This window comes from Rattus norvegicus, chromosome 19, assembly GCF_021556685.1.
Source record: "Rattus norvegicus strain SHRSP/BbbUtx chromosome 19, alternate assembly SHRSP_T2T, whole genome shotgun sequence".
Classification (NCBI taxonomy): domain Eukaryota; kingdom Metazoa; phylum Chordata; class Mammalia; order Rodentia; family Muridae; genus Rattus; species Rattus norvegicus.
The window spans coordinates 38,063,599-38,084,391 of record NC_141552.1 but is presented as its reverse complement, the minus strand read 5'-3'; the positions used below and the strand labels follow the sequence as shown (position 1 = coordinate 38,084,391).

Sequence of the window (20,793 nt, the reverse complement as noted above, 5' to 3'; positions counted from 1 at the left end):
CTTACAACATCCTCTTGATTGAGAATCCTGACTAATGACTGACTGAGCCTTCCATCCCTGAAGCCACCCTCTGTCTACCAGTCCAAGATAAGAATTCCCACCCTAACCCCATGGTGTCCAGTTTCATCTCAGAAGCTAGACTCTGAAGTGCCCAATACCTTTTAAATCTCTGCCTCTAATTCTCTGATAAATTGTTCTTCTTTTCTTTAAAAAAATACATTTTGTTGTTTATTTTTTGAGACAGGGTTTCTCTGTTTGGCCCTGGCTGTTCTGATATGCTCTCTGTAGATCAGACTTGTCAGGAAACCAGATATCTGCCTGCCTCGGCCTCTTAAGCACTGGGATTACTGGATTGTGCCAGCATGTTTAATTAAAAATTATCTAGTGGCAGTGCATGTTGGCACATGCCTTTAATTCCATGGATTGGGAGGCAGAGGCAATGTGTGGTCCAGGAAAGCCAGGGCTATAAATTAACACCTTGTCTCAAAGAAAACAAGCCAAAAATGAAACAAAAATGTTGCAATATGGTCTTAGGTATGTAGCTGAGTCTGTTCTTGAACTCTGAATCCTCCCACTTTCACTCAGGTGCTAATCAGCAGGCTTCTGTCTTGACTTTCACTGAGCACTCAGGGCTGCCAGGACTGTTACCTCTCCCAGTGTAACTCCTGACTCTCTCATCAGCATCATCACAAAACTCCTGCCAAGAATTAAGGAAACCTGAATTCTAAGGAACAGTCGGAGCTCCAGTATTTCCAAAGCTCACTCTAATACAGATGGATCCTATGCTGCAGTAAAATGGTCACAGCTGGAGGTCTTAATTCCAGGACTTGGGACAGAGGGGTTGGAGGATCTTGAATTCAAGGTTATTTTTATGTTACATTGTTGCTCAAAGCGAGTTGGGCTGCTACAAGATACCCTGTCTCAAAACTATACCAAACACACCTAAAACGAAACAGAGGAGTTTGAGTGGGCACAGATGGGAAAGCTGGGCACTTTGTGGCTAAGCCACCTGCTGCCAGCACCAAAGTTCATGCACAACCCCAATTCTGAGCTGTGTCTGGGACCCCACTTAGGAGCACGCACCAAAGTAGCTCAGATCCAGGGCTTTTGGTCTAAGAGGAATTCAGGCAGTCACTCTTTGGATGCCAGTTCTCCAGCTCAACTGCCTGTCAGCCCAGGATCTGGTCTTAGTCATGGCTTGGCACCCCTAAATTCCTCCCAGCTGTGCTCTGAACTCACCCTGTGCCCTGTTCTGATGAATCTGCCATTCTCCGCGGGAGTAGCCTCAAGAAGTCCCTCTCATCTGAAGTGCCACTCTGAGTGCACTAAACACTGCTGGGGAGGGGCGTGGCCAGCAGAGCACCCACCCCTTTTAGCTGTAGAATATTTAGCTCTAGAGTGAGCACTGCTGTGCATTGTGGAACTTAAGCAGTATCCCAGCCTTGGCCTGGGAAGAGCCGCTGACACACACACTTTCTGGTGTGACATTGTCTCCTGAGGATAGAGTCAGGCCAGGAGCAGCAACTGATGTTCACGAGAGACAAACTTTCTTCACCACCTGACCATGCTGGCCCTAGGATCTGTGCTTTTTTGGTGACCTGAGTGCTGAACGCCCCAGGTATATGGGTTTCCAGGGGTCAGGTGCTGATTGTCACCAAAGGTATCCACAAGGATAAGTCATACTGTACTAATTCCCATATTAGATCCCTTCTCAGAGGTCACAGAGGCCATGGTGGGTTCTAAATGTGGAGTCAGGTCCCTGTGCACTTTTGAGGAGACTGGTCAGGGTGCAGGCTACATGACATTTTGTTTGAATTATTTTGGGGAGATTTTTTTTTAACTGTTGGGGCCAAACCTAGGGCTGCCATGTGCTGGGAAAAGGCTTTGCCACAGCTGTAGATCATCCCTAATTATAAACTCCTAAATTCTCCCAATCCTGGAACTTTCTAGGTCCCTCACATGATGCAACCTTTGGGGCATTCCTCACATAGAATCATGGGGTGGATTGCATCCCAAAGAGAGACAGTGGGGAATGTTCCCCAGTGTCTCCCTGTGGCTGTGACGATGGGAGTGCTGACCAGTGGATGGCAGGGCCCATGTGAAAGCCTTTTGGTTTCTACTTGAGTGGAATCTTCACCTTGCCTTTTTTTTTTTTTTTCTTGAAACACAGGTTGCCCCGGAACTTACAGTCTTCCATCACCCTGACTCAGTTTCCCATGACTGGGATGACAGGCTTAAATTACTATGCCCATCTTTCCTTTTTTGTATTTATAAATCTTCTAAAAGCCAGAAGGATCTAGAATTTAAAATTTTTGCGGTCCAAGGCATTTCCAACAGGGGATTCTTGACCTAGGAGTATCCAGACCAGTGTTTATTGTGTGGCTACTTCATTCCCATAACAGCTTATGTTTGACAAAGAGTTCCAAGGTGTGATGTCACTGGGCACCAGGCGATGTCCCAAATAGCAGCACTGACTCAGGTTGTAATTTAGGCTGGAGAAACTTACTAGGACCCTGGTAATCCTAGCACCCTGGGGCCTCACATGTCCTTAGTCTGATCTAGCGATGAATCAACTGCTCTTGAGGGTGGATTGGAATTCTAGTCACTGTGAGGCAGGAGCATTAGTATCCTACAGCCACTCTGGGCTCCATAGGAAGACCCTGTTTCAATAGTAAAAGGGTCACCTGCGAGTTCTTACTGTCTTCCCTGAGGCCTTCCTGCTGGAGTTAGAATAGCTGTCTCATCAAGTTGAAGTAGGGGGCAGAATGTTGGTGCCTTCTATAATGAGGACTAGCGACAGTTAGTCTATGGAAATTCTAGAAAGATCTACAGGTATTTATGTCCTGTGCATGGGAATTGCTGGCTTCCCTGTGTCCTTTGCCTTTAATTTGCAGTCCATGGGTCACCTGGGAATGTCCCAAAACCAGGCTGCACACAGGGCTTGTCCCATGATTCTCACTTGCACCCAGTGCCTGCCTGATTGTCATGAGTCTGACAGAGCCACTGTATGCTATCCTGACACCTGCAGAGAGCACTTTATGGGACCCTACCATCCCCACACTGCCCATCAGTGTCTACAATGTCCCTATATGGCACTGAGATGGTCTAAGTTCCTTCCCGCCTATATGCTGCATCAGAATCTGACCATTCCTAATTTCCTCCTCTCACACCAACACTAGAAGCCCTGTACCCACACTAGCCCCAGCTGGCCTGTTGCCTACTGACATCTCATGGACTCTGTCCCAATCCCCTGCCCTGCCCTGCCCCGCCCCACCCCGCCCCAATGCCCTGCCCCGCCCCAATGCCCTGCCCTGCCCCAATGCCCTGCCCTGCCCTGCCCTGCCCCAATCCCCTGCCCTGCCCCAATGCCCTGCCCTGCCCCAATGCCCTCCCCTGCCCTGCCCCAATCCCCTGCCCTGCCCCATCCCCTTCCCTGCTCTGCCCTGCCCCAATCCCCTGCCCTGCCCTGCCTTGCCCAAATCCCCTGCCCAGCCCTGCCCTGCCCTGCCCCAATCCCCTGCCCTGCCCTGCCCTTCCCTCACTCAGCTGACATTGTGGACATCTCAAGACAGTCACTGGAAAATGGCTGACACACTTGTCTGAAGACTGGAAATGTTTCTCTATCTTGGAGAGGAAAGAAGGACCCTCCAACAACACAGTACTCTAAGGAAGTTTATTCAGGTCAGGGATGACATGGATTGTTTTGTCTCATGTCACACACGTCAGTAGAAAATATCCTAGGAATTGAATGCTGCTGTTAGCATTAACAGAACAAAGCACATAGTGTTGGGAAGGATAATAAATTATGAGTAGGATTAGAAAACCCCAAGCCTCTTCCAGGTCCTAAGAGGGCAAAAAGTACCACCAAACACAGCATTAATGTGATAGGTTGGTTAAATCTAGTTACTGGATTCTATTGTGATATCTATGACTCTTTTTGTGTCATGGTCAGCTTATAATGACTAGAGGACCTAAGCTTGAGAATAACCAATGCCTCTCCCTTGCTTCTCTAGCTGCTGAGCATTGAAAAACCCTAATGAGGCAGCATCTGTTTGCAGACATACTGGATTATTCTTTTGCACTTTATCTCTCGGAGTCACCTCCACTCTCAGTAAGTCAGTTTAATTCCATAAATTGGAAATGAGTCACATGGAAAAATACTTTCTCAATATAATCACAGATTTCCATGTAAAAGGTGAAACATGAACTGTCCCACCTAAGTTCTGGGCTTGCACAGACCTGCTCTGCAAAAGAAACATGTATTCACAGCTACAGTCCACATTAACTACGGATGTTCTTGAGGTCCTCCCTAAACTGCATAGATTAAGATAATTATCTTGCTTCTATCAAAAGAATTCATTATGCCACGTTGGCCTGTAGAAGGAGTCTAGTCTTCTGTATTTTATCAGATGTGCATAATCTATATGATCATCGATAGTAAGTGAAAGATCTGTTTGGAATTGAAACTGAGTGATGCTGGAGGATGATCCTGAATGCACAATGAGCAGTGGAGGCACCAGAGCCCCGTATGGATGCCTGGCAGCCTACCACATTGAGCAGGCACTGCTCAACCACCTGTACATACACATCTCCTGATATCGCTCTCCTAAATGGGAGGTGATCGTGTCCACCTAGTACAGCCCATGCCCTGGAAGGACAAAAGCTACCTACAGGAGCTGTGGTGATGTCACTCAGGTTAGAGCATCTGCTGCTCTCTCAGAAGAACCACATGGTCCCTAACAATCATCTACAATGGGGAATGTTATTCCCTCTTTTGGATCATGAGGGAAACGCACTCAGGAGTGGCCCAGACATACATTTGAAAAAAAAAGATCCATGGAGATAAATGATAAAAATAAATATAATCAGCAACAATAAAAAACACAGCAAATGAATGATCAAGTGAAACAGCACCTATAAAAACCTATTTCCCAAAATGACGTTGCTGATCATTATATCTGTGGTTTAATACTGATGCTGTATTGTAAGGAAAACTGAGGCACATGGCTCTCAATTAGGATTCCTTCTCTATTCCTTCGTGAAAGTTGTCATTCTTTCTGCAGCTCTACAGGCATGAGTGTGTGTTACTCAATATCTGGTGCACACAGTCAATAAGGAATGTGTGTTGTAGATTGATATAGACTAGGATGAGCAGAATACATGACAGCATGGATACAGTATGGCAGTGATTACGTCATAAAGTGTGTGTGCATAAAAAAAGTCACATATCCACACAAAAGACACTATCACCCTGTGTACCCCTTGGTGGCTTTCAATTCACTGGACCATGCAAGGATCCATATCTAGCTGTCAGTTCTACGTCTACAGGAGGGGAAAGGACCTTTGAATAATGAAGATGGTCTTAAGAGTCAAGAGTTACAAATCAATTTTTATTCATAAGGAATACAATTTACAAAAAAAAACAGGCATAAAATGAACAACTAAAATGGTATCAAAAATGAAAAACAGTAACAAGAATATATAACTATGAAACAACAAAAAGAAAACTTCAATGAAAATCATAACCAAAAGTATTGCTTAACAGCATTTTCTTAATGAACATTTAGAAACACAGTTGTAGTGCTGTTTCTCCTCTAGGACACGAGATGTCAAGGCAGTCCCCTCAGTTGTCTCTCAAATGGTGTTGTCGGTATGAGAAAGGAGAAAGACCTCAAGGAGACAGGCTGGCATACGGATACATAAATTTAGGGTCTCTATACATTGAGGAAATTAACTGCGAAGAAGAATATTCCCCCCAAAAAAGTCTTTGACTGTTGAGGATTGTCGTCAGCAGGGAACTCCTGAGAAAGAAACTCATTCTTCAGGGGGCTGTCTTCCTGGGATCTGTCCTATTCCATGTCTCCTGTAGTTTCTGAGACCTGGGAGAAGAAGGCAGCTATTAAGACACTGATTTGATGGGGACACGCATACCAGCTGTCAAGTTGCTGCCTTCTGTCCCCTCAGCTGCAGGGGACAGACAGCACTGATCTTTTCACTGAAATCATTGCTGACATCTATGCTAACAGAGGCTGCAACTCTGAGGCTTGAGAAAGACAGAGGCTACTGAGGCAGTCTCTTCCTACCCTGGAGAGGGGTAGACCTCTTACAAGGCATAGTCTGGACCTGGCTTCTCAGACTCTCGATTCCAGAACAGACTGCTTGTTTTCCTCCAGCAACTGCTGATTTCACAGGAAATTCAGTGGCACTACTTTAGTAGACATTAGGAGTTTTATCCTTCCTTGATGAGAGCAATTCGGGGTTTTATGGGCAGATGTACTTGTCCATTCCTCCGTAGGTAATATGCAGCAATGCATGTCCTGGACATGGACAGTTGTTCTTTGTGGAGATGATGGGACTTACCCACACTCATCCAATGGTTGCTAGGTAGTATCACTTCCTCTAGATAGTTGGCTATGGCCCTTTTACCTAGAATTCCCGAGTCTGTTGCTTTTTCCATTGTCACCCCATCAATAGAACCATTTAAAATGGGATGTAATCGAAATCTGGAGCCTCATTCTTTCTCTTGACCTCCTTGCAGTGTCTAGAAGGCATGCCTGTTTTCAAGGACATGACTTCATTTCTTTTTGCTGCATCAAGAGGAAAGCCAGCAGAGGAGGCGGGAGCTTACAACGAATCAGTAGGATTCCTAGAAAAGAAGCCATCCAGATCTCCATTCTCAGAAAACCCCTGGCTTGCTCTCATGTGACTGGGTCCTTAGACAGCAGCAGCCTTAGATGACACCAAGGAAAGCTGTGCAGAGTCCTGGGTCCCCAGGTTCTTGACCTCCTGAGTGACAGCTGTAGACACATCTTCCAGGGAATCATTACAGCTAGTGACATCTGGGCTAGGTGAACCAGATGCCAAAATGAGACATGTGAGAGAAATCCTAGACTGTTTGGAAGGAAGCTGTCTCTGCTTATGCTTCTGTCTCTGTGTGACCTGCCTCTGTGATGTGGAGAGGGAGCTCTCATGCCTGTGGGTCCCCTCTTAATGTGTTTGTTGTTGCAGATGTCATGGATGTTCTGGACCCCATCAGAACTCAGACCATGCTCAGTCACGCGGAGGTCAACACCTTTCTGTCCATCAGGTTATGAGACCTGAGACAGTTGAGGTAACTACATTTACCCTGGATGAAGTGCTCACAGACTTGGGCTGTCTTGCATGGCTGTGGCTTCAAGCAGATCTGTTTATGGCTGTCTCCTTTGTAGTAACTCCTGCACCAGAAAAGCATTGCTCTGTACCAGGAAGATGACCAGGTCTTGGATAAGCCCAGAGAGCTCATGATTCTTTAGGACCTGGAAGCTCTGTTCCTAAAGAACTTGGTGAGAATATTTGCAGAGGTTTCTCTGGGACTGTGCATAGTGGCACTGACCAAGCAGAGTAAGCTTGCAGAGTTTTGGCCAATCTGTAGCAGGGTCCCTGGCTGCACTTGAGATTGAAGCCACAGGCTTCAGTAGTAGCCATCACCTACAGAGTGATCCCTGCCTGGTCTCCAGTCTCATGGAAAATCGAAACTGGGAAGTGGGATAACACATGAAATGGAAATGAAGAAATATCCAATAAAAATTAAAAAATTAAAGTAATCCTCCCAGGAGAATGAATGGGAAGCAAGTGCCTTAAGCAAACAGGTTCTTCACAACAATGCATGCTGAGCCTGGACATGAGGTGCCCTGAGTTTGGAACTGCCAGGCTGCTACTAGGAAGAGAACTTTCTTGTTCATTTTTATAAGATTCTATAGTTTTCTTCTAAGGCTTTCATCTTATCAATCCACTTTCCCAACGAGCTTTTATGAGACGCCATTATGGCTCACAAGAATAAAGTGAGGCTCATTGAATGGCTGGGAGCTGCAAGTGTGGGGGAGCTAGGCACAGAGAGCGCCAGCCTGCCAGGGGTGGGGCATGCGCGGTGGGAGGGACCAGCAGAGCTTCAGCCACCTCTGTTTGAGCAGGCTTAGCACTGGGACCAGGCTTACTGGCTCCCCTCTGTGGCCACTTTGCCTGGGTCTCACCACAGGCGCCCACAGTGGTTGCCAACCAGTTGTGCTTGCTCTACCTGTCCACGGGGCTTCTGCAGCGGCTAGCACAGCCTTCAACATGGACAACGGCGAGTACAACGTGGTCCGGAAATAGGTGGATCCCGGGAGCCTCTTAGACTTCTTGCTCACCTTGCAATGGCAGACACAGCTGGAGGACAAGTGGTTGTGAGTTCCCCTACTCTTCACATCACTGCTGGGTTCGGACGCCCTGCCAGAAGGGCAAGGGCTAGCCCTGCTCCTGCTGGTCCTGCATGCCCATAGCTTATCAGCTGGCTGGTGGAGCTTGGCTTTGCTCTGCCTGGCTCTGCTTTGCCCTGCCTTGGTTTGCACTGCCCTTTTGGCTCTCACTTCTTTGGCCAAAGACTTTTGAGATCCGGGCTCGCCAAGCCCTGTACTAGGCAACACCTGGAAGCCAGAGACAAATGAATAGATGCCAGGCTTGGCCCTGGGGACTTGTGTCTCCCCCTCCCCTGAAGTGTTTTCCCCAGTTCACCACTCCAGGTTTACTTTGCAGGAACCCCAGTAGGAGGCAGGCTTTGCTGAGCCTCACCTGTGAGCCTGGGATAGTGGTGGGATGTAGGGTTTCTGGAAGACTTTCAGGGAGATGCAGGCTTTTCATAAACTCCCCAACCATCCTGTGACCTCCCTGGTTCACTCGCCCCGTGGAAGTTGGGAAGCCCTTTTTCCCTGTCCTGTGTGACTTTCCCTGTAGGGTGGGCTCTCCTGCAGGAGATACTTTCACATGCTTCTTTAAAAGCACCTTTTCCTCAGATCTAGATCAGCTGTGAAAACAGGCTTCTTCAAGTCAGTGTGAGAGCTACCCCTCCCAGCTCAGAGCTGCAACACCATAGGATTCTCCAGACACAATGCTGGGTGGGTCCCATGGAGGAGTTAGAGCAAAGTGCCCCTTCTGAGAAGTGACAGAGAACAGAAGGTTCAGAAGTGACAGTCAACCCTTGAGTGTTTCTTCCAGGAGAAAGCAAGGAGCTCTTTAAACAGCTTTTAAACAGTTGTTGGCTCACACATGACCCAGCTGTGTGACTGGAGAAGATTTCCTGGAGCTTACTTGCCCAGTCAGAGTGGGGCTACATCCTTGATCCATGCAGATTCCCACATCAAAAGGTCCTCCCCACCCCCCCAGGCCTTGAGTTGAACCCAGGTCCTTCCAAGACCAACAGACCTGAGAGAACAGAGGGCAGCCCAGGGGAGAGAAGAGGCCAGAATGATATTAACCTGGAACAAACCCCCATATCAGCCATTGAACAACTTCAGAGGTTGTGCAGATGTGGACTCAGAATCTTAAGGTGACATTTTTCTGATAACAGCTGATAGGTGAAGCTTAAGTCTGCTGTGGTGGGATGATCCCAGGCAGGGAGAGGATCTGACTCTGCAGGCCTGGCCAGCCTCTGTGTTCTCATGAAAATAATTGTTGGTCAGGTGTAAATCTGATGTGAGTGTAGGTTTTTGTCAACTCAAAAGGATACCATTTCAATCTCACACACTATGTGAGAGACACACATTTACCCTCAGGAGATTTGAACTTACTTCTGTAGAAGTGATTGTGGGCCAACAGAAGGAAAGCATTCTTGCCTTTAGCATTCTGTCTGTATTAGAGACTACAGGGACTGGCTTCCTGGACAGATAAGTACAAGGTGACAGACATTGTAATGGGGGAAAACTGAGGTAAGAAATGTCCTGAGGACAGCGATTTCAGATTGTGCCTTTAGCCAGCAATCTCTTTTGTCATTAAGGCAAGCAGCCTTTGGGTCTGCTAAAACTTGTCACTAATTCAGGGTGTCTCTGCTCTTACAACTGCTCCAGGTCCTTCTGAGATGAAGGCTTTTCCATAAAAAAAAATTTACAGGGCAATGTTTCTCAACTTGTGAGTTGTGATCAATTCACAGAAATTATGTAGCAGATACTTTGATATAGGATACCTTGCATATTATGACTTATAAGAGTAGCAATATCAGTTATAAAGTAGGAATGAAATAATTTTATGGTGGGGGTGACCACAGCATGAAGAGATGTATTAAAGGGTTCTAGCAGTAGGAGTGTTGAGACCACTGCCATAGAAGCTGACACATGGGAGCAGACCCCTCAGATGAGTGGAAACCCACAGCAAGGGATCCTGTGTCCCACCCTAGAACCCAGAGGCAGAATCTATCCCAGGAGTCTGTGGGTCACCTTGTCTTAAATTCTCCCAGGTTCAAGAATAGCAAGGATCTTCTCAGCAGAGTCAGCTTGCACAGCCCACATCAGGCCCATGGCTTCCCTGTACAGAGAAGGATGTGGGTCTAAGTGACAGTCAGTGAGACTGAGGGGACCCTGATTCTCATTTGTTTGAGCTGTGGTTTCTTCACCTGTAAAATGGAGGTGTTTCTGCTGAATTGGGTTGTTGTGGAGATTAACAGAACATACAACCTGCACAGTGTCTGCCTGGCATGGAACCTGCTGGTTAAATGGAAGCTGTGGATGGTGATGCATTTAAAAGTAGAATTTCTATCCTGATAGTGTTAGATGCGGGGTGCCAGACAGGTATAAGCATTTTGTGATTCTAAGACAGCCTCGCATTAAAACAGAAGGCTCTTATTTTAAAACTTTTAAAGAATGAATCAAGTATAAAATACCAATATGAAATAATCATAATGAGAATTGAGCTAATTCCTGTGAAGTCATTTTAGCTTTACATTTTCTGCTTCTATTTTCAAGGCATCTAGAGTAGCACTGTACGAGGTCCTAAAGCCTTCTATTATGGTGCTACCCATTCATTCCTCTCTCCTTGAGGACTTCTCCAATGACTTAAGAAACCTGATTTCTATTCAGATTGTTTCCTATTGGCATGATCTCTCCGTCCATGGTTCTTGCCAAAACCTGCAGAGCCAATGTGTTGTTTTACAACGCAAAATTCCAGACCTTAATTTTACCAATGAAGTCTCAGGAGTCAGATGCTGTATTTAAGTAAAGCTCCCTACTGTCCTTCCTAATTCACTGTTCCCCCAGAAGAAGAGCGTTGTAGCTCCCTCTGCACACTTTCTTAAAAATCCTTCAACTGAAAGACTTTCCATTGCCTTAGTTATCTTCATTTCTTATCAAGTTGTGCCTTGATCTGCTCTAGACCTAAGTGCCCTTTTAGCTTTGCAGTAAAGGAGTGAGGTAGGTGAGCTGAACAATATTAAAGTCCATGCTCACAGTAAACAAAGAGCTCTTTCATTAAATGTCTGTGCCCTGGCGATGCTATACCACACAATCATTTTTCATTAAAAATGCATTCATGGAGATCACAGTGTGGTCAAATATTTTGTAACATAACTTACTAATGTTCTCTCTATTACTTAAATCAAGTACTGTCCTGTGAATTCTGGTCTTTTTCTGTCATGTCTGTGTGCATCATCATGGGAATCCCAAGGGACATCAATCCTGGGCTTTTGAAACTGTTGCATGTGGCCAACTGGGAACCAAAACCACCCAGGAGACTACTGATACGTGACACACATAAAGTCACCTCCCTATTTTCATATAGTTTATGGGAAGAGGTCACCATTGCTGACCAAGTCTCATTATCCAACGTGCTACTGAATGGAACAGTTGGGTAAAGGAGGTCACCCACAAAGCACAAAATACTCATCTCAGATAAACATGTATGGTTTATTGAATCCAAACATCCATGAATTTCAGGACACAATTAAAAGTCCAAACATAAGGATAAGAGATATAGAAGAGAATTGAGATTACCAGTTCATAAGTCCAGTAAACATCTTCAACAAATCATAGCAGAAAACTTCCATAAGGTAAAGAAATAAAAGGCCATAAAGGTACAATAAGCCTACAGAACACAAAATAAATTTAACCAGAAAAATTTCCTCCACTCACATAATAATTAAAATACTAAATGCACAGATCAAAGAAAGAATATTAAACAGGGTGATGTATAAATATCCAGTAACAAATGAATTCAGACCTATCTAAATTATACCAGATTGCTCAACAGAGACTCCAAAAGCCAGAAAATCTTGGACAGATGTAATGCAGACCCCGATTCCTATACCCAGCCTAATTCTCAATTACCATGAATGGAGAAACCAAGATATTTTATGACAAAACCAAATTTAAACAATATTTTTTCACTAAGAAGGCATAACCGAGGATAATAGGAAAAACTGCAAGACAATGAGCTAAACTATACCTAAAAAAAACCCAAGAAATTAATCATCTTTTAATGATTTCAAAAAGAGAAGCACACAAACATAATTTCACCCATAACCAGAAAAAGACAAGAAAGCAGCAATCATTGGTCTTTAATATCTAACCAGACCCTCTGTCATCAATCCCCCAGCTCCTAGGGACCAAACTGCCAGCCAAAGTGTATGCAAGGATGGGTCTATGGTTCTAGGTAACTGTGTAGAAGAGGATTGACTTAAGTGGCATCCATGTGGTGGGAGGTCATTGACTACGCTGAGGCCTGTTGCCCCACCAAAAGCAGATCCTGGAGTTGTGAGGTGGGAATGGATATGTGTGGGTGGGGGAACACTGTCATATAGGCAAAGCTGAGCAGAAATGGGATGTAAGATTTGATGAGGGGAGTCTGGAAAGCAGGACAACATTTGAAATATAAATGAATAAAATAACCAATTAGTAAAAAAGTAGCCAAAAATAAAAAGTGAAAAGGTAAATGAAAACTTACACCAAAACAAAACTAAAGAAATCCCTGTGGTGGATTGGCCTAATTCTGCTTGTATTTAATGCTAATTTGTGGAACTCAAGACTGGTTAACCCCCAAAATCTGACCCTGCTCACAGTTAATTGTGATTATAAAGGTGCCAACAGCCAATTACAGGGCAGGCTGGATGAAGACACTCAGCTGACAATGTGGACATCTCAAGACAGTCACTGGACAATGGCTGACACACTTGTCCGAAGACTGGAAATGTTTCTGTGTCTTAGAGAGGAAAGAAGGACCCTCCAACTACACTGTCCTCTAAGGAAGTTTATTCAGGTGAGGGATGACAGGGACTGTTTTGTCTCATGTCACACATGTCAGTAGAAAGTATCCTAGGAATTGGATGGTGCTGTTAGCATTAAACTGCATAGATTAAGATAATTACCTTGCTTTCTATCAAAAGAATTCATTATGCCAAGTTGGCCTGTAGAAGGAGGCTAGTCTCTTCTGTATTTTATCAGATATGCATAATCTATATAATCATCACTGATAGTAAGTGAGAGATCTGTTTGGAATTGAAACTGAGTGATGCTGGAGGATGATCCTGAATGCATAATGAGCAGTGGAGGCACCAGAACCCAGTATGGATGCCTAGCAGCCTACCACATTGAGCAGGCACTGCTCAACCACCTGTACATACATATCTCCTGAGATCTCTCTCCTAAATGGGAGGTGATCGTGTCCACCTAGTACAGGACATGCCCTGGAAGGACAAAAGCTACCTACAGGAGCTGTGGTGATGACTCCCAGGTTAGAGCATCTGCTGCTCTCTCAGAAGAACAACATGGTCCCTAACAATCATCTACAATGGGGAATGTTATTCCCTCTTCTGGATCATGAGGGAAATGCACTCAGGAGTGGCCCAGACATACATTTCCAAAAAAAAAAAATCCATTGAGTTAAATGATAACAATAAATATAATCAGCAACAATAAAAAACACAGCATATGAATGATCAAGTAAAACAGCTCCTACAAAAACCTATTTCCCAAAATGACTTTGACGGTCATTATCTCTGTGGTTTAATACTGATGCTGCATTGTAAGAAAAACTGAGGCGCATGGTTCTCGATTAGGATTCCTTCTCTCTTCCTTCGTGAAAGTTGTCATTCTTTCTACAGCTCTACAGGCATGAGTGTGTGTTACTCAATATCTGGGCACACAGTCAATAAGGAATGTGTGTTGTAGACTGATATAGACTAGGATGAGCAGAATACATTACAGCATGGATACAGTATGGCAGTGATTACATCATAAAGTGTGTGTCCATAAAAAAAGTCACATATCCACACAAAAGACATTATCACCCTGTGTACACCTTGGTGGCTTTCAATTCACTGGACCACGCAAAGATCCATATCTAGCTGTAAGTTCTACATCTCCAGGAGGGGAAAGGACCCTTGAATAACGAAGATGGTCTTAAGAGTCAAGAGTTACAAATCAAATTTTATTCATAAGGAGTACAATTTACAAAAAACAGGGATAAAATGAACAATTAAAATGGTTAAAAAAATGAAAAACAGTAACAAGAATATATAACTATAAAACAACAAAAAGAAAACTTCAATGAAAATCATATCAAAAACTATTTCTTAACAGCATTTTCTTAATGAGCATTTAGAAACAAGTTGTAGTGCTGTTTCTCCTCTAGAACACGAGATGTCAAGGCAGTCCCCTCAGTTGTCTCTCAAATGGTGTTGTCGGTATGAGAAAGGAGAAAGACCTCAATCAGACAGGCCGGCATACAGATACATAAACTTAGGGTCTCTAAACATTGAGGAAATTAACTGAGAAGAATAATATTCACCCAAAAAAAGTCTTTGACTGTGAGGATTGTCGTCACAGGGAACTCCTGAGAAAGAAACTCATTCTTCAGGGGGCTGTCTTCCTGGGATCCGTCCTATTCCATGTCTCCTGCAGTTTCTGAGACCTGGGAGAAGAAGGCAGCTATTAAGACACTGATTTGGTGGGGACACGCATACCAGCTCTCAAGTTGCTGCCTTCTGTCCCCTCAGCTGCATTGGACAGACAGCACTGATCTTTTCACTGAAATCATTGCTGATATCTCTGCAGGGTGGGGAACATCACCAGCAACCCTCACAGTACTGTGGGATAACAAGCTGCTCCTCAGACTCTACCAGGGCAAACCAAGAACGGGGAAATGGGAAGAGACCTACTTGGGTTGCAGGAAGAAAGGAGAAGGCCACATGATACCCTGATCAAAGCCACTGACAAGGACTCATTTGCCATTTGCACTTGGTTCTTATACCTGCAAGGTGCTTCCAACCATCACATGACCCCTGTATGACCTTTGTCACAGGACTAAGAACTTGTTCCACACTCCTCATAGCATCCAATCTGTGACAGGGAGATGCAGTAATGTGATATGTTATTCCTCTGCCACCATTTCTGTACTGCAGTTTCAAAAAGGGCAGAAAAGTATACTTGCCCATAATTCAGTTTCTGAAAAGTGGTTAACATCCCAGAATACTTGTGCATAGACAGAACAATGAATAACTACATCACATGAGGTGGGTTACTGATTGGGTGTGGGGAGATTAGAAATATGATAGGGGAAAGCAAAGATGTATCCAATAGGCAAATGGTATCAGACATTGTTAATCTGACTCAGCTGCTTGTTCCTACCAAATTTTGCTGGGTCTGGAGGTTGCTGGTCTTCTCCCGTTCTTCTTCATCATTCGGGTTCAACTCAAACAAATATCGCTGTACCTCCTTGCACTCCTGCTTCAATGTGACCACCTTCTTCTTCATACATGCCTGGTCCATCAGGAGCTGGCTGTGCATGTTGCTGGAAACACACTCTGCATAGTAAGATCCTGAAACCTTTTCCTCCTATTCCAACTGCCAAATCCCACAAACTCCACCAGGACCCAGATACCCATAAAGACTTCATAGAATACATCTCCATACATGTAAGGCTGCTGCACAAAAGGCAAACAGCCAATTCAGGAAAGAATGAATTGTTTCTGTGACCCAAGCACCAATAAGAGTCCATGTCTGTCCAAAAGAACAAGGGATCTACAAAAATCCATGAAAGCCCAATGCATGAGGGCAACATCAATTAGTAGCCAGCAAATAACCACAAGAGGACAGTAGAACCAAGGGAAGGTCATGCTAACCATGTGGTCCACACATTGAGCTTTGCTAAACCTGGTATTACCCCAGAGGCCCAGGTCGGCCTAATAACACTCTGATGCCTGAATCAGTATAGTTCTATCCAGAGCCTTCTAAAGATGCATAGACACTGTGGTGATAAGTCACAGTCTCTTATGGAACTGAAACTAAGTCCAAAAGACCCACGGCACAGTGATATTTAAACAGCAGAAGAGATGGACCCAAAGCTGCAGGGTCTCCAGTCCAGAACAAAGAGAGGCAGAGATGGCAATTCCACAAGGGATGGGCCCTTCTGACCAGTACTTACCGATAGAAGTTAATCTCCTTGTTGAGCTCCTGAAATTTCTCACGATGTTCAATGTTGTTTGTGTCTAAGTTGTGCAGCAATGACATGACCTCTTTCTCCTTTATCTTCAATTTTTCATAAAATGGATTTGGCCTGAAGTAGGGGCTGCCCCCAGGAAGATAGAACCCAAAGAAGATCGGCGTTTAAGATTATATGAACTCAGGCTGGGTCCTGTACTACCCCAGCCCTGGAAGGACACTTTCTGAATTCTACATATTGGGATCTTCTTCAGCTTTCAAAACTTGAAATTGTGTGCCCAGGACAAAAGAACCTAAACACCCAGATAAAGGGTTCCCCGGCTCACTTTTTTCAATCAGGAGGGGCTGCATCTGCATTCAAACCTATCAAGAGCCTAGGCCACAGCTCTTACGCCACCACACACACACACACACACACACACACACACACACACACACACACACACACCCAGAATCTTCTGATTTCATTTTTCCTGATTTAACAACTGGAATGCTATAAGCCAAATAATTAATATTCTGGAGGCAGACAGTACACATAATTCTGGACATGGGACCAGATATTGCCACAAACTTATAATCTTTCCATGGCATACAAATGTACAGACAAATGTGACCACATAGGCAAAGAACTGTGCTGTTGAAAGTGGGGCTTCCAAGATAAAGCACTCACACCTCCATGAAACTATTATACAGGTAAATCCTGAGGCCAAAAAACAGACCCCTAAATTCCAAGTGTGGAGGGACATAGAAACATATAAAAGTTGTGCATATGCATGCAGACCTGTGCACACACAGACAAACAAACTGGGACACACCCACAAGAAAAGAAAAGTAAAGAGACTCAGAGAAAGAGAAAGAGAGTCAAATATGGAAAGAGCACAATGAAAATCAGTAGAAATGTATGCACCATTACTGTCTCAGAGTATAGGGTACACAGACAAGGAAAAACAGGCCAGAGCCTCAGGACTTCTGGTTAAGCATTGATATGAACAATGTGGGACCTGTCACCTACAGCTGCTGCCAGGAGATGATAGCATTCAGTCACCTTCCTAGCAAGTACAAACACTCTCCACAAACTCGCAGCACCTAGAACCTTGGAAAGCTACCACCTGTCAAGGGCTTTCCAGTTGTAGACTGGGAACTCATGCTCCAGTGACTTTATCCCTGAAATCTTCACTCAGATCACAAGTTCAGATTTTCAACAGGAGGAATCAGAGCGTCCATTTCCAAACTCACTCCTGACCAAAGTTCAAGTTCTGAATCTCCTCTCTATGGGAGACAAAGTTTAGAACAAGGTCTTTTGGGAGGCACAGCATTGTAAAGCCCACCACCTTAATAGAGTAAGATGAGAATGAGATTACACAGTGGTGAATGGCACAAGAGTGTTTGGAGCAATGCATACCTCTTGTTCACGGATCCACCTGTCACATAAAGGAGGCGATCTGTCAGCTCATTTCTCTCCTTGGTAGTTAGCTCGAGCTCTCTATTCAGCCTCTCCTCTTCCTCGTTGGGCTGCACCTTGTTTAGGACAGTTTCAGGGGATGACGTCTGTCTGCAGGCCTCTGTAGGTAGAAGACAAGTGAACCTGCATGGGGAGAATGCATAGAGCATACACAGACCACAGTGAGGCCCAAACCGGAGAACATGCTGGGAAGGCAGTGTCGCTACAAGGAGTTTGTTCTATGCGTAAGAGGCCTCCTAAGTGGATCACAGTTCCCCCACTACTCTATAGAGACCAGGAGATGTAAGCAGCCAGGTGTTCCCTATGCCCGCCGACACAGGCTTACAAGTACCAGAGAGATGGCTTCTCCAGGATTATTAACAGCTTCACAGGCTATAACTTGGTTTCAGGACCCTCACCCCTCTGGTTTCAGAAGTCAGATCATCAATTCAGCATCCACAATGACTTGAGAGATCAGGCATACTCAGATATCCTACACTGTTACTCTAGTCCAATAACTTTGGATTAAAAAGTCATGCAGGGTGAGGACATAGTCAACAGACTTATCAATTCCCCCTACTGAAATGACAAATGCCCCAGAAGTGCCAATAGGTTACAGGCTCTTTCTTGGTCTACCTGCTCCAAAGAGTTTGGCTACTGTAGAAAAATATCTGCCACACAGAACCTCTAATGTATGAAGGTAAGGTTGGCCCTGTCAGCAGAGGTAGTCAGAGGAGTTCTAAGAATATAAGGTCATGGCCAGGAGCACAATCCTCTCCCTGTTACTACTGTCAGATAGACACTGAATTTAAAGAAGCAACAAAAGTGAAGTACATTGATGCCTTGTTTAATTCAGAAAAGTTTTCCCCTCCATGACTCCTGATGGTGTTATTATATCAATTTAACATACCAAATGCACTGTAAAATCAAAATGCTAGAAGGTCCCAGAATAATAGCATAGGCATTGCCATATCCTCCATGTGGTTATGGAGAAACTAATGATGTGAAAACTTTGACTTTCAGGAATTGTGATAATCATGGAATTCAGTATCATTGGAGATGTTCCAGTGGTTGTGGCCCATTGCTGGAAAGGCCAGCTGAAGGCCCCCACCCTCACCCGTGACAGGAAGCTCAACATACACTGCCCAGAACTTACTCCACATTCCACATGACCATGTCCTGTGTCCATCATTACTTTTAGGTTTTGTTTGCTTCACTCTAGACTCTTCTCCATCAACATCAACTCTCCCAAAGCGCCTGCGAAGACGGGCAAACATGCCTGTGGATATATCCTTTGGACACTAAGAGAGAAAAGTTAGGGAACTGGTTGTCACTACAACACTGGTGACATCACAGGGATTCCAAGGACTCTCTAGGACACAATAGAATGTCCAAGAAGGGACAGCTGATGTCATGGATAACAGACTTTGCCTCCCTGCTAATGTTCTCCCTGTACTGAACAAAAGCTGAAGTGCCCTTTTCAGGAGACTTCCCTGTGGCATAGCCACTGAGCACCACATGCTTCCAAAGCCAAATTTGGCTCTAGACTTCATTGGAAAAACCTAAGTCATTGCTATGTACCTAAATGAGTGCTTCCTCCCGAATCCCTGCACAGAAATGATTCATCCTACCTCAAATTCTCCTCACTCAGCAATGTTACCCATTAAAGATTACTGAGAAATCACACCAGTTTAAAGAAGTAGCTAAAGAGGTCTCCTGTCTCATGATGTGCAGGTGCATGAAATCACACCCTGAAATAGCCTGCAGGGTAGTTTGCAATGTGGGTGTGTGTTATGGGTACAACCTGAAGCTTTGTGCTTAACATTTGACAGTTGCCACCAGATTCCTTAGGAGAAAGAATTGCAATCATTATGGTCCTGGCAACAATGTGGAGATCTGTTGGCAGAGGAAACTGAAATATTGGATCCACCAGTGAATGCACCCTCAGGCTGAGTGTATGGCTCTCCTCTTTGCACTTAAGTTACCAAAGCAGGATTGCTTACAGGCCTCTCTAAGCTCTAACATGCGATTCTATCTGAAAAACAAAATAGTCAGCAGATGTGGAGGGTGCAGCCAAAGGAGTAGGAGGAGCCTAGAGACATAACTCAGTGGACAGAGTAAGAAACGAGCATCTTCTCTTCTGGTTCATGGATCACCCCACAAAACACAAAAGCATCTATCGTAGTAAAAATAAGCCAAGTTATTTTATTGAATGCATACACTAATACTGATTGATCAGATGCATAGCTCAGAGTTTGGGGGCAGATCCATGACTTGAACTATCTTTCTGACAACATATAAATCAATCAATCAATCAATCAATCAATCAATAAATAAATAAATAAGAAAAAAGAAAAAGAAAAACACAAAAGCACAAGTTTCTCATGTGAAGTTACAGGAATAGTGGTCCAGTGGTCAGTTCTCATTAGGACATTTTAGATATGACGGTGCATAGTGACCCTTAATCTGATGGGTCCTATATAAAGCTTTGTGCAATATTGTCATTTTAAGAAACCTCATCCAGTACATACATAACGACACAGGATATGATTGCCATGTCCTTGCTGTGTATCAAGTTATTTTTCTGTGTCCTTGATTGTCAGGCATATTACAGCAACGATCTGAAATGGCTGGTAGACATAGAAGAAAGTGGTTAAAGCTATAGTTGTGGGTTACACACCTCAGTTCTCAATGGATAAGAATGTCCTCACAGTCCTTGGAGGCCCCTCCTGTAAGACTATCCTTTGGGAAGGGGAAGCAGGTTTATCTGAGCTCAAAGTGAACCTGGTGAGCAAGGAAGAGGACAACATGGGATAATTGAGACCCTGTCTAAAACCAGCACTGAAACCCACCCTTCATTCAAAGCATCATCTACCAATTCTTGAAGTTTTACCATTCTCTGCAGACCAGTCTTTCATTCTGGAATGGTAGAAAAGAACTGGAAATGAGTTTTGTATTCTAAGGACCTTGATCTCTCTTTCCTTAGGTGCACATTAAGAACGCATGCAAAGTGCAGGGATGGTTTAATATACGGAAAACCATCAACGTGATCCATTATATAAACAAACTGAAAGAACAAAACCACATGATCATTTCATTAGATGCTGAGAAAGCATTTGACAAAATTCAACACCCCTT

General features: G+C 44.4%; 2 protein-coding genes and 1 pseudogene across 6 annotated transcripts in view; 1 reads left to right on the top strand and 2 right to left on the bottom strand.

Annotated features, from left to right (window-relative positions):
* Nucleotides 1-5,532: 5,532 nt before the first annotated feature.
* Nucleotides 5,533-20,793, bottom strand: part of LOC134483321 (disks large homolog 5-like) — a 115,657-nt gene continuing 100,396 nt past the window's right edge. The window contains exons 1-5 of one of the 5 annotated variants that reach the window (XR_015643999.1): nucleotides 18,812-19,977; nucleotides 17,617-17,776; nucleotides 16,198-16,341; nucleotides 14,479-14,685; nucleotides 5,533-5,670 (exon numbers count right to left, since the gene is read on the bottom strand). Coding sequence is in view for 4 of the 5 variants with exons in the window: in XM_087596648.1 (XP_087452774.1) it covers nucleotides 14,656-14,685; nucleotides 15,402-15,564; nucleotides 16,198-16,341; nucleotides 17,617-17,776; nucleotides 18,812-18,932 (618 nt within the window). In the remaining variant the exon portion in view is untranslated. Of the gene's footprint in view, nucleotides 5,671-14,183; nucleotides 14,686-15,401; nucleotides 15,565-16,197; nucleotides 16,342-17,616; nucleotides 17,800-18,811; nucleotides 19,978-20,793 lie in introns of those variants that run through there. The other 4 variants (XM_087596650.1, XM_087596648.1, XM_087596651.1 and 1 more) reach the window with 4 other exon arrangements.
* Zc3hav1-ps8 (zinc finger CCCH-type containing, antiviral 1, pseudogene 8) lies at nucleotides 6,061-9,138 on the bottom strand (annotated as a pseudogene).
* Ervk-21l3 (endogenous retrovirus group K member 21 Env polyprotein-like 3) overlaps nucleotides 7,909-20,793 on the top strand; it is a 58,039-nt gene continuing 45,154 nt past the window's right edge. Inside the window, exon 1 of the mRNA XM_087596646.1 lies at nucleotides 7,909-8,201. The gene's annotated coding sequence lies outside the window, so the exon portion shown is untranslated. The remainder of the gene's footprint in view (nucleotides 8,202-20,793) is intronic.